The following is a 13,992-nucleotide window of genomic DNA, read 5'->3' as shown; positions in this document are numbered from 1 at the left end:
TTTGCTGGCAGAGCACTTGGGCCACCACAGGTGCCCCCCAACATGAGTGACAGTGAGCTGGCCGTCCCCACCCTGGCCATACCCACCCCAGTCTCCTGAGGTCAAACACAATCCTGATGCGGTGCTCAGTGAAATCAAGTTTCCTGTTCAACACAGTGTCTTGCTGCATACAGCTTTGGCTCACCCAATAACGTCAACTGAATTATTTACTTACCATATTTTTCGGAGTATAAGACGCACCTATCTTTTTTGGTGAGGAAAAGAAGAAAAAGAAATCTCCCTCTGCCTCTGAACAATTTTGCCTCCTTGCAGCAAATAGCCTGCTTTACTTTCAGTTTCATTTTCAGCATAGCTTGATTAGCACAAGGAAAAAAAAAAATCTGCTCCAGCAATTTTCTTCTTTGGAGCAAGCAGCAGAGGCTCTGTGCAAAACAGCTGAGAGCAAATCAGCTGAGAGTCGGGAGGCCGATCCAATCAACTTGTGCTATTTAGGCTGTGCTGAAGCTGAAAGGAGATGTTTTTTCTTGCTGTTTGCTTGCAAGGAGGTAACTGCTGCGAGGCAGAGGCCAAAGGGTGGGGGCCAGTGGGTGGGCGGGGCTACATTCGGTGTATAAGACGCACCTAAATTTTCACCCCCTTTTAGGGGGAAAAAAGGTGCATCTTATACTCCGAAAAATACGGTACTATTAGACATTTTTATCCTGCCTTTATTATAAGTGCAGGTAGTTCCCAATTAGTAACTGTTCAAAAGTTACAACGGCGTTTTTGGAAAAAAAAATGACTTATGACTGTTTTCACACTTAGCATTCCCACAGTCACATGATCCATGTTCAGATGTTTGGCAAATGGTTCATATTTATGACCGTCGCTGTGTCCCAAGGTCATGTGACTTGTGACCTTTTGACAAACAAAGTCCATGGGGAAGACAGATTCACTTTACAACCTTGTTACTAAATCAACAACTGCAGTGATTCATATCACACACACACACACACACACACACACACACACACACACACACACAGAACACAGCTACAGTCATAAATGCGAGTCAGTTGCCAAGTGTCTGAATTTTTATCATGTGAACCCTGGGGGTAGTGCAAGGGTCGTAAGGGTGAAAAACATCCATAAGTCACTTTTTCGGTGCCATGGAAACTTCAAAAGGGCATTAAACGTAATAGTTGTAAGTCGAGGACCATTTGTAGTTTTTTTGGAGATTGGTGAATTTTAGCTCCACTCTTTCAGGTTCAGTTTGTTCCTGTTGACCCCACAGTCATTTATTGATCTCTTAGATCAGGGGTCGGCAACCTGCAGCTCTAGAGCCGCATGTGGCTCTTTCAGCCCTCTGCTGTGGCTCCGTCACTCAAAATATGCGTTACCACTGTCAGTGTGCGACACCCGCTGGCACGCGATTTATTGAGCTTTTCAACCCCCGGTAGGCCAACCATGGATAAATCCAAGAAAAGAAAAGTTTTAGAAGAAAACAGAACGTTTAATTCAACTACATATGCTAGTTTTGTGGCCGCTCAGGAAATAGTCAGGCACGGGAAGGGTTTTGTGGCTCCCGGTGTTTTCTTTTCTGTGGGAAATGGGTCCAAATGGCTCTTTGAGTGTTTAAGATTGCAGACCCCTGTCTTAGATAGACTGATCAACTCACAGAGGCTGATACTGACTATTATGAGAAACTTTGATTGGGAAGATCTTTAAGTTTCTGTATATCTCTCTCTGTGTTAGTTGCATTCATACAATAGAATCAATTAATTAATTAATTAATTAATATATTTATTAATTTAATTAATTAATTAATTAATTAATTTATATACCGCCCTTCTTCCGAAGGACTCAGGGCGGTGGACAGCTGGAATTAAGATACATATAATATAAAAGTTAAAAATAACTAAAATAAATTAAATCGATCGGCAGTCAATGCAGTTTTTAAGTTAGTAACATGGTTGTTAAATGAATCAGCCTTCCCCATTGACTTTGTTTTTCTGAAGGTCGCAAAAGGGGATCACACCCAGGACCAGGGGTGAAATCCAACAGGTTCTGCAGAACCGGTAGCGGAAATTTTGAGTAGCTCAGAGAACCGGCAAATACCATCTCTGGTTGGCCTCAGAGTGGGGTGGGTATGGAGATTTTGCAGCATCCTTCCCCTGCCATGCCCACCAAGCCACGCCCACAGAACCGGTAGTAAAAAAAAAAATTGGATTTCATCACTGCCCAGGACACTGCAAATGTTGTAAGTATGAACCAGTTCCTTCCAACTCTGTTATCCTATCCCATCCCATCCCACAATATTATATCAGTCAATCAGAATTGAGCTGGAAGGGACTTTGGGGGTCTTTTAGTCTAACCCCTTGCTCAAGCAGGAGACCCTACTCCATTTCAGACAGGTGGCTGTCTCTTCTTAAAAATCTCCAGGGATGGAGCACTGAAAGCAAGCTGTTCTGCTGATTAATTCTTCTCTCCGTTAGGAAGTTTCTCCTTCATTCCAGGTTGCTTCTCTCCTTGATTAATTTCCATCCATTGTTTCTTGTCTTGACTTCAGATGCTTTGGAGAATAGGTTGACTCCCTCTTCTTTGTGGCAGCTCCTCAAATACTGGAACACTGCTATCATGTCACTCCTAGTCCTCCTCTTCTCCAGCTTTGCCAAACATAATTCCTGCAACCATTCTCTCTATGTTTATGTCTCCAGGCCTTTAATCGTCTTAGTTGCTCTTCTCGGCATTTTTTCCAAAGTCTCAACTTTTTTTTTTTTTTATGTGGTGACTAATTAAAGATGCAGCAATCAGTTAAATGTTAATTTAATTAAATCAATTAATGATCCAGCAGGCTGTTCAAAGTAAGAACGGTGGTTATTTTTAGAAAAGGTCAGATCCCAACGAACTTCAAAGTATTCTCTAAAGCTTTGCTGGCTGAGGAATTCTGGGAGTTGAAGTCCACAAGTCTTAAAGTTGCTAAGGTTGGAGACCTCTGCTCTAAAGCCTGTAGGATTTGTACTCTAAGTTAGACTGAATCCCCAAGGAGGAAGTTTATATTTACTTTTGGCCTTCAGAAAGGGGGATGGGGAGCAATGCGTAAAATGAGTACTTTGTGTAATTGTTCAGTTTACTTTTCATCCTTCCTTCCTACGTGGTGCGGGTAACATGTGCGAGATGCTCGGTGCAGCCACATGCTCACTTGTTTACCTGTGTGATGCATGCAAAAGATTTTGAACATTGACTCTGCAACTAACACTTTGCAGATTTTGACTCTCTTTCTAGATGCGCCTGCTTAGAAATTGTAGGAAAAAAATGAAGATGGATGGGTGCAATCACACGATCAAAAAGGAGCGAGGCTTCGATCCGCCTTGACGTTTTTGAACCCACCTACACACATCCTTGACCTGATCCCTCCACCCAGAAAAACCAATCACAGATCAACGTACCTCTTCGTCGAGAATCGGTTCACACTGCGTGTAATTAACTTTGAAAGCCCATGTCCCATTTTCCATGCATTCTCGATATGCATTTCCTAAGGGGAGGAAAGAGACACCAATAGAAATATTGAGCTAAACTTCCAAACAAAAGCATTAACACAACTCTGTCTTAAAAAGAAAAGGCTAAAAGCCTGAAATATAGAAACCAGCCCTGTTTTCACTGGGAAGCTCTGCTAAGCAGCTGCAAATATGACAAAAATTGTAATTTTCTGCCAACCCGACATTGATCACATATGCACTGGGACAAAGGGATCTGAACAGAAGCAAAAGTCCTTGGAGCCAATATTTCAGCAATCCGAAACACAGAGAAAATGCACCATGGTGTCATATTTGTAAAAATTGGGATCTGAATTTCCGTTGCGAGAAGGATGCTAAGTGAACCATGAATTATTTTATTACCTTTTTTAACCACGGTTGTTAAGTGGATCACACCGTTGTTAAGTGAATGCAGCTTCCCATTGTCAGAAGCTGGCTGGGAAGCTTGCAAATAATCATTCGCGTGGCCCAAGGATGCTGAAATTGTCAAAAATACAGGCCAGTTGCCAGGTGCCCAAAATTTTGATCATGTGATGGTGGGGATATTATGACAGTCATAAGTACGGTTGTTAAGTCATTTTTTCGGTGCCATTGTAACTTCAAACAGTTGGTAAATGAGTGGTTGTAAGAGCGAGGACTGGTTGTAAGTCACTTTTTTCAGTGCCATTGTAACTTCAATGGCTTGTAAGTTCGAGGAACATTTATAAGTCACTTTTTTCAGTTCTGCTGTAATTTTGAATGGTGATTAAAGAGCTGTTTGTAAGTCAAGAACTACCTGTATTACAACAGAGGGATAGGGGTGACTTGATAGCAATCTTCCAATATCTCAGGGGCTGCCCCAAAGAAGAGGGAGTCAAGCTATTCTCCAAAGCACTTGCGGGCAGGACAAGAAGCAACGGGGGGAAACTAATCAAGGAGAGAAGCAATTTAGAACTAAGGAGAAATTTCCTGACAGCTAGAACAATTTATCAGTGGAACAACTTGCCTCCAGAAGTTGTGAATGCTCCAACACTGGAAGCTTTAAAGAATATATTGGATAACCATTTGTCTGAAGTGGTGTAGAGTTTCCTGCCTAAGCTGGGGGTTGGACTAGAAGACCTCCAAGGTCCCTTCCAACTCTGTTATTCTATTTCCAGCATAATGAGATCCCAAAATCACAAGATTATTCATCCATTCGTTTATTTTGTTGTGTTTCTATTGATGTCACCCTGTTTGTTCTAATCAAAGGCAATCACACCCAAATACAATCTCCCTTGCCATGAATTACAAGAAGCAAGAGATTTGGAATATAATATAGATCGGTGAAATTCAGAATTTTGGATGAACCATCCATATGTATAAAGGTTGTCCTTGACTTACAACCACGACTGAGCCCAAAATTTATGTTATTAAGCTGTTAAGTGAGTTTTGCCCCATTTTAATGACCTTTCTTGCCATAGTTATTAAGCGAATCATTGCAGTTGTTAAGTGAGTCACATGGTTGTTAAATGAATCTGGCTTCCTCATTGGCTTTGCTTGTCAGAAGGTAGCAAAAGGGGATCACGTGACCCCGGGACACTGCAACAGTCATAAATATGAGTCACTTGCCAAGTAATTGAATTTTGATCACATGACCAAAGAGATGCTGCAGTGGTTGTAAATGTGAAAAGCGGTCATAAATGACTTTTTAATGATGTTTTTTCTTTTTGGATTTTTTTTTTAAACAAACAAAACATAAAAACAACCATCATCCATTACAATCACAGAAAGTGTATCAATCGGTTACAATTCTTTTGTGCTTAATCCCGTATCCAAAATTTTACAAATTATTTATCACATTTATTATATCTCATTGTATTATTATTCTCCTTTAACTTTTATTCAACAATGGCATTTATCCCCTAAAAAACCCGCTTCATATATTTTATTTTTACATTTATTTCATATTTCATATTTCATTTCCATGCTTTATTATCTAGCCATTGATAAAATAAATCCCATATCATGTAAAATTGTTTATCTTCCTGTTCTCTAATTTCAAATGTCAATTTACTCATTTCAGCACATTCCATAACTTTCTTAATAATGTCATCTTCAGTACGTATTTTCTCATTTTTCCAGGTTTTTAGCAAATACAATTCTAGCCGCTGTTAAAACATTCACAATTAAGTATCTCAATTCTCTATTATATGTTTCTGGTAAAATCCCTAATAAAAATATCTCTGGTTTAAAGTCAATGTGTTTCTTTGTCATTTTTTCCAACCATGTGTGGATTTTTTTCAATGATGTTGTTGTATGGTCACTAAATGAGGATTACACTTTCTTTTAAAGGAGAATGACCCAGCAGCAGCTCTCTTGCTTAGATTTTGTTTGTTGCTATGATGCCATTTTTGCCTTTTTTTGACTTTTCTTCTGTGTACTATACCATTCTGCAGTCAGCTTTCTATAGAATCCAGCTTTCTACCCATTTTCATTTTCTCCAGCCATGGAAAACCATGAGCAAATGCAGCAAAACTGCTTACTTTAATATTAGATTTATTACAAAAGGTTCACATTTCCTGAATCGTCTGGAATTAGAAACCAGCGCTGAAAAGATATAATTTGGGGAGATCAAAACTTGTTTCAATACAGAAACAGAGACATGCAAAATACACAAACACACACACACACAAGCATAAAATTATGATAATCACGACATTTTAAAAAATTGAATCATATGAATTGTTGCCATTGTTTAACCCATTTCTAAGTGACAGGACTTTTCTTCCGATCTAAGGAATTAATTTTTAAGCATCCAGCCCCCTCACATTATTTTGCCAGCAAAATAAAAAAGCCATGAATCCATTTCCTCAGTGTTGAATATATTCATGTTGAAGGCAGACTACCTACAATCTAATTTTTATGATGATTCAACCAGATTCAGGCAAGGAGGAGGTGGATTTTTCTTGAGAACAGAAAATAAATGATTTATTTTCTCCGCAGAGGGTGGAATGGGGATGAAGTAGAAATCAATGCTTGGTATATCGTTTCTAATGGGAATGGTCTGTCTTTCTCTTCTGGCATTCCAGACAAAGCAAATTCAGGTAGTCCTCAATTTATGACCAAGGAGGGAACCAACCTAGAACTAAAAGTGCTTTTTCAGAAGGCAACTGGACTTTCTTCTTTTTTCTTCGAAGACGTTTCGCTTCTCATCCAAGAAGCTTCTTCAGCTCTGGCTGGATGGCGGACAATGGAAGGATTTATATTCCTTGCAGACAGCTTCTTGGATGAGAAGCGAAATGTCTTAAAAAGAGAAAACAAGAGAAGCGAAATGTCTTAAAAAGAGAAAACAAGGAAGTTGCCTCCAGAAAAAGCACCTTTGGGACAACCACGACCTGGTATGGTGAATCTACGGCACGCGTGCCACAGGTGGCACATGGAGCTCAGCCAGGGGTGGGTTCTAACCGGCTATACTACTGGGTCTCTTTGTGTGCGCGCTTCGCGCGTGATCGCCTCTTCAAGTGCGTGATCGCCGCGCACATGCTCGGTTCGCTCGCAGGCATACCAAACTTGCGCTTTGTGCAAGCGCGTTGTGAATCTGCCCAGCTGAGGTGTGACAATCCGCTCTGCCGCACCTCTCAGTTGGGCGAAAAAAGCAGACATATAACGTCAGAAAAACGCAGGGGCGGGCGGGAGGGCCCAGCTCCCGAAGACAGAGAACCGGTTCGGTGACATCATATCGTCACTGCTACCGGCTCTCGCGAACTGGGCCGAACCGGGAGGAACCCACCACTGAACTCAGCTCCGGCCAGCTGATTTTTGGGCCTTCTGGGCCCATCAGAAGTAGGGAAACAGAATGTTTCCTGCCTCTGGAGGGCCTCCGAGAGGGTGGGGAAGGCTGTTTTCGCCCTCCCCAGATGCATAGAGAGGATCTGGAGCCAGGTGAGAAAGAAAAATGGGCCTACCGGGCCAGGAACGGGTGGAGAGGGGGATCACACATGCATGCACAGGGCGGGGCGTATAGAATTATGGATGTGGGCACACGCATGTGCGAACCTCCCACCCCGTTCCTGGCACGCGATGGCAAAAAGGTTAGCCATCACTGGTATAGGGTTTCCTGCTTGAGCAGACTAGACTAGAAATCCTCTAAGGTCCTTCCAACTCTGTTATTCTATGTTCTATTTCCATTGCTATGCAAGGTTCTTCAGCGAGTTGTGTCTGATTCTATGTTTTTTTTTTGCCATGGCTGTTAAGCAAATCTCTACGGTTGTTAAGAGAATCATGCAGTCATTAAGTGAATCTGGCCTCCCCATTTACTTTGTTGCAAAGCATCTGGGAAGGTCACAAATGGCAAATCACATGACAACAGGATGCAGCCACTACCTGCTGGTTGCCAAGCACTCGAATTTTGATAAGGCGAGTGGGAATGTCGCAATGGTCGTAAGTCTGAGGACTGGTTGTTAAGTCACTTTTTCCAATGCAAAGTTCAGTTGTAACTTTGAATAAGCGCTAAACAAATGGTTTTAAATTGAAGATTAACTGTATTTCTTCAATATCTATAGAATTTCAGGATTCGATTAAGAATCTTTGCTAAGGGGGGGAGAGGAGGGGAGAGGAGAGGAAAGGAGAAAAGGGAAGAGGAGGGGAAGGGAGGGGAGGGAAGAGGAGAGGGGAGGGGAGGGGAGGCGGGATAGATAGATAGATGATGGATGGATAAATAGATGGATGGATGGATGGATAGACAGATAGATGATAAAATAGATAGATAGATGATAGATAGAAAGAAGATGGATGGATGGATATAGATAGAGATAGATAAACAGACAGACAGTCAGATAGATAGACAGATAGATAAACCTTTATTGCCATTTTTTACTATGGGCACACTGGCACACATTAAAATGAAATTCTGTTGCCTGCTCTGTTGCTAAGTGAATTAAGACAGTGGTTAAGTGAGTTTTACCCCATTTTATGACCTTTCTTGCTACCGTTGTAAAATGAATCACCGCAGTTGATTAAGCTAGTCACACGGTTGTTATGTGGTTAAGGCTTCCCTGTTGACTTTGCTTGGATGGTTGCAAAAGGTGACATTGCAACCTTCAAAAACATGAACCAGTTGGCCAAGGGTCCAAATTTTGATCATGTGTCCATGGGGATGTTGCGACGGTCGTAACTCCCATTTCGTGTCAGAGGCACCATTTAAGGCAGGGGTCCTCACACCCTGGTCCGTGGACTGGCACCAGTCCGTGGCACGCCAGCAACTCGGCTGCGCAAACAAGCAGAGCTCCATCCATGGCATGCAGGCAGCATCCCAAATCCATGCTCCCTCTGGTTCGTGGGAAAACCTTTCTCTATGGAATCAGTCCAGGGGTGAAATCCAGCAGGTTCTGACAGGTTCTACAGAACCGGCAGCGGAAATTTTGAGTAGTTCGTAGAACTAGCAAATACCACCTCTGGCTGGTCCCAGAGTGGGGTGGGAATGGAGATTTTGCAGTATCCTTCCCCAGGAGTGGGGTGGGAATGGAGATTTTGCAGTATCGTTCCCCTGCCATGCCCACCAAGCCACACCCACCAAGCCACACCACGCCCAAGCCACGCCCACAGAACTAGTAGCAAAAAAAATTGGATTTCACCAATGCATCAGTCCCTAAATAGTTGGGGGCCACTGATTTAAGGCACTTTTGGGTTGGAAGGATTAGCTGGTGACATCTCCATTGCCTGTGGGGTCTCCTTTCATGTCCCTGTCAAGGCATTGGAGCGAATGACAGGAGTTCATCCACCATCCAGCAGCATTCGGAGTCTTGAATGAGGACTTGCCTACCTCCAACCCAGCATCCTGACCACATGCGTGCTCCACGGTCATAAGTGTGAAAAATTATCATAGGTAGAATATTTGTAGCTCAGGGTTGAGGAACCAAGCACCCCTCATTTTTTTTTTTTTTTTTGCTTTAATTTATATGCCTCCCTTCTCCGGAGACTCAGGGCGGCTTACAGTGCGTTAAGCAATAGCCTTCATACTTTTGTATATTTATACAAAGTCAGCTTATTGCCCCCACAAACTGGGTCCTCATTTAACCTACCTTAGAAAGGATGGAAGGCTGAGTCAACCTTGAGCCTGGCGAGATTCGAACCTGCAGTAATTGCAGGCAGCTGGTCTTAATAACGGTTAATAACAGTGCTTTAGTCCACTGTACTACCAAGGCTCTGAATTTTAAACCCTGATCATAAATCACATTTTTCAAGGCTGTTTGAATGGTCACTAAACGAATGGCTGTAATCTGAGGACTAGCCAGGTGACAGGAGCTGATGCTCCCAGATCCATTCCATTCTTTCCGGGTGAAAAAAGTCTGCCTCAAGAAGCTTCCGATGTGTAACAGACGAGATCTGGCTTAACATATTGCTAATCAGATGCACTTTTAGAATCTCTTAGAGTAGAATAGGGCTGGAGCCTGGAGGGAACCTTGGAAGTCTACTAGTCCAACTCCTTACTCAAGCATGAGACCTTATACCTGTGATGGCGAACCTATGGCACGCGTGCCATAGGTGGCATGCAGAGCCATATCTGTGGGCACGAGACCGTTGCCCTAGCTCAGCTCCAGAATGCATGTGTGCACTGGCCATCTGATTTTCAGCCCTTCCGGGCCCATTGAAAGTCGGGAAATGGGCCATTTCTGGCCTGTGGAGGGCCTCTGGGGAGTGGGGAAGGCTGTTTTCACTCTCCCCAGGCTCCCCAGGGACGTCCATCCTCCCCACCCTCCCCAGGGACCGTGGAGGTCTTCTAGTCCAGCCCCCTGCTTAAGCAGGAGAACCAGTGGTGGGTTGCTACCAGTTCGCCCCGGATCAGGCAAACTGGTAGCAGTGGCAACGGGAGACTCCGCCCACCTGCAAGTCTCTGCGCATGTGCAGAAGCATTGCACGCGGCCTCAAGCAAACCAGTAGCGAACAAAATTGAAACCCACTACTGAGGAGAACTTATACTATTTCAGATAAGTGAGTGTCTACTCCAGTCTCTTCTTAAAAACATCCAATGATGGAGTTCCCACGGTTTCTGAAGGTAAGCTGTTCCATTGGTTAATTGTCTAACTGTCAGAAAATTTCTCCTTAGTTCCAGATTGCTTTTCTCTTTGATTAGTTTCCGACTTTTGTTCCTTGTCCTGCCCTCTGGTGCTTTGGAGAATAATTTGACCCCCCGCTTTTCTTTGTGGCAGCCCCCCAAGTACTGGAATACTGCTATCACGTCACCCCTAATTCTTCTTTTCTTCAGACTAGCCAAAAAACCCAAATCCTGCAACCCTTCTTCATATGTTTTAGCAGTGGTGAAATCCAATTTTTTTTTACTACTGGTTCTGTGGGTGTGGCTTGGTGGGCGTGGCAGGGGAAGGATACTGCAAAATCCCCATTCTCTCCCCACTCCTGGGGGAAGGATATTGCAAAATCTCCATTCCCACCCCATTCTGGGGCCAGCCAGAGGTGGTATTTGCCAGTTCTCTGAACTATTCAAAATTTCCACTGTTGGTTCTCCAATCTTCTGGATTTCACCTCTGTGTTTTAGTCTCCAGGCCTTTAATAATTTTATTTATTTATTTATTTATTTATTTATTTATTTATTTATTTATTTATTTATTTATTTATTTATTTAATTAATTAATTAATTAATTTGTATACCGCCCTACTCCCGAAGGACTCAGGGCAGTGAACAGCCAAAAGATAAAATACATATAATACAAATGTTAAAAAAACCCATTAAAATACAATTAAATAATTTGGCCCAGAAAACAAAATTTAAAACACCCCAAATTTATAAGACAAATTTAAAATTTAAAAAATTTAAAAACAGTTTAAAAAAGAGGTTAGGCCAGGCCGGCCTGCTGGAATAGGAATGTTTTGAGGGCACTCAATTTGCACTCAACACTTCACTAACCAAATTTTATCAATCCCAGAAAAAGAAAAAGCCCACAACTCTGGGAATTAGCCATATCTAGGGTAGGTGAGAAAGATCCTTGCTTGCCTGTATTCCAACAGTTTGGAAGCCAGCAGGGATGAATCCCAGCGGTAAATGTTAAATTATTGTGACATATTTTGCATTGTAGCATCTTAGGACAAAACAAATTATGATTGAGAGATGTAGAAGCGGAGATCACCGGGACCTGAGGGCCATGTGCCAATTATTTTCTGACCAGGGTTCATAGCTGGTCACCATAATTAAGATGAGATATGTTCTCAACTTTAGTTATGCATAGCTGTCAAAACAAGGCAGTAAACCGTGTTTATCAGGGGATGAAACCACAAAACGTCTTGCAGACTAACATCGCCCATTAAAAGTGTCCTTTCCATTTTAGGGGCGTTGAGGGCCATTGTGAATCACAAAGAGAGAAGCAGTTGGTTCGAAGGAGGCTGGATGTGATGTATCTGGGCTTCCTCTAGCTGCCTCAAGCAGAACGGAAGCTATTTTCTCATAAAAACATAATTTTAATAGTCAAAATCACCTGTACAAGATGTGGCAATAGCCAGTGCTTAGAGACAATTATAATTCCTCCCACCATGCACAATCATAATATGGTTCCCTTCTTTGCATAGATAAACCTTTTTAAACTGTCTGTCTGCCTATCACCTAATCTATTGTGTCTATTTGTCTTTAATTTCTGTCATGTCTGTCTGTCTATTTCTATCTATCTATCTATCTATCTATCTATCTATCTATCTATCTATCTATCTATCTATCTCACCTTATCTATCATCTTATCTATCATTGTCTATCTTTCATTTCTATCATGTCTGTCTGTCTGTCTCTATCTCCTTTCTATCTCTTCTATCATGTCTATCTGACTGTCTATAGCTATATCTATCTATCTATCTATCTATCTATCTATCTATCTATCTATTTAATCTATCCTAATCTATCATTGTCTATCTTTAATTTCTATCATGTCTGTCTGTCTGTCGGTCTGTCTCTATCCTTTCTATCTCTTCTATTATGTCTGTCTATCTGTCTGTCTATAGCTATCTATCTATATCTATATCTATCTATCTATCTATCTATCTAACTATCTATCTATCTATCTATCTATCTATCTATCTATCTCACCTTATCTATCATCGTCTATCTTTAATTTCTATCATGTCTGTCTGTCTCTATCTCTTCTATCATGTCTGTCTATCTGTCTGTCTATAGCTAGCTATCTATCTATCTATCTATCTATCTATCTATCTATCTATCTATCTATCTATCTATCTAATCTATCCTAATCTATCATTGTCTATCTTTAATTTCTATCATGTCTGTCTGTCGGTCTGTCTCTATCTCTTCTTTCTATCTCTTCTATTATGTCTGTCTATCTGTCTATAGTTATATCTATCTATCTATCTATCTATCTATCTATCTATCTATCTATCTATCTATCTCACCTTATCTATCATTGTCTATCTTTAATTTCTATCACGTCTGTCTGTCTCTATCTCTTCTTTCTATCTCTTCTATCATGTCTGTCTATCTGTCTGTCTGTCTATATCTATCTATCTATCTATCTATCTATCTATCTATCTATCTATCTATCTAATCTATCATTGTCTATCTTTAATTTCTATCATGTCTATCTGTCTGTCTATATCTATCCATCCATCTATCTATCTATCTCTTCTGTCATGTCTGCCTGTGTTTCTCTCTATCATGTCTGTCTAACTTCTATCATGTCTGTCTGTGTATCCATCCATTAATCCACTCATCCCTTACCTCTATCATTCTCTCTCTCTCTCTCTCTTTCTATCTGCATTCTGCCTTTATTATTTTTACAAACAACTCAACAACAACACCCCCACCACAACAACCCTGTGAGGTGGGTTGGATTGAGAGAGAGGGACTGACCCAGCATCATCCCGCAGGCTTTTACATCAATAAATAAAGCTAGTCCTCAACTCACAACCACAATAAAGACCAGAATTTCAACCCCTAAGAAAGATGGTTGTTAAGTAAGTCGTAACCCAACTCTATGACTTTTTTTGCTATGTTTGCTAAGGGAATCACTGCAGTTGATAAGTGAATCCTGCAGTCAGTAAGTCTCCATTGACTTTTCTTGTGGGAAGCCGGCTGTGATGATCACATGACTCCGGGATGCTGCAAGCATCATAAATACCTGCCAGTTGCCAAGCACCTAAATTTTGATCACATGACTGTGATCCATAAAAGGTTTCTAGTCTTTTATCAAGGTTGTTCTGTCCCCCTTCCCCACACAGGCAAACATACAACCAGGCACGCCTGCCAAGATTTTATTAAGCAATCAGATTAGAAATCCTTGCAGATATGAGTTTTGGCAGTAAACTGCGAAATGCCTGTCAAGTCAGTTTTCACTCACAGTAAGCAAGAGAGAGTTTATCCTCAGTCTGGTTCAATAGCAAAAAATTATCCACTAAACAAGAGTTAGCCAAGATCCAATCCAAATATGCACAAGCCAGATTTCAGGTAACGCGATGTGACTCTCAGGTTTTTATCTTTGACCGTCACAAAGCCTGAAGAGCAATCACA

General features: G+C 41.5%; 1 protein-coding gene across 3 annotated transcripts in view; it reads right to left on the bottom strand.

The window, feature by feature from the left end:
• CRHR2 (corticotropin releasing hormone receptor 2) overlaps positions 1-13,992 on the bottom strand; it is a 146,137-nt gene that overhangs the window by 54,597 nt on the left and 77,548 nt on the right. For 2 of the 3 annotated variants that reach the window (XM_034401662.3, XM_034401664.3), the window contains one exon: positions 3,429-3,514. The exons of the other annotated variant lie outside the window; for it this stretch is intronic. In XM_034401662.3, the coding sequence (XP_034257553.1) occupies positions 3,429-3,514 (86 nt within the window). The remainder of the gene's footprint in view (positions 1-3,428; positions 3,515-13,992) is intronic. 3 annotated transcript variants of the gene reach the window in all.

This window comes from Pantherophis guttatus, chromosome 4 (genome assembly GCF_059756535.1).
Source record: "Pantherophis guttatus breed Tessera chromosome 4, ASM5975653v1, whole genome shotgun sequence".
Lineage (NCBI taxonomy): Eukaryota > Metazoa > Chordata > Lepidosauria > Squamata > Colubridae > Pantherophis > Pantherophis guttatus.
The sequence above is the reverse complement of the archived record's forward strand: the minus strand, read 5'-3'. Positions and strand labels throughout refer to the sequence as shown.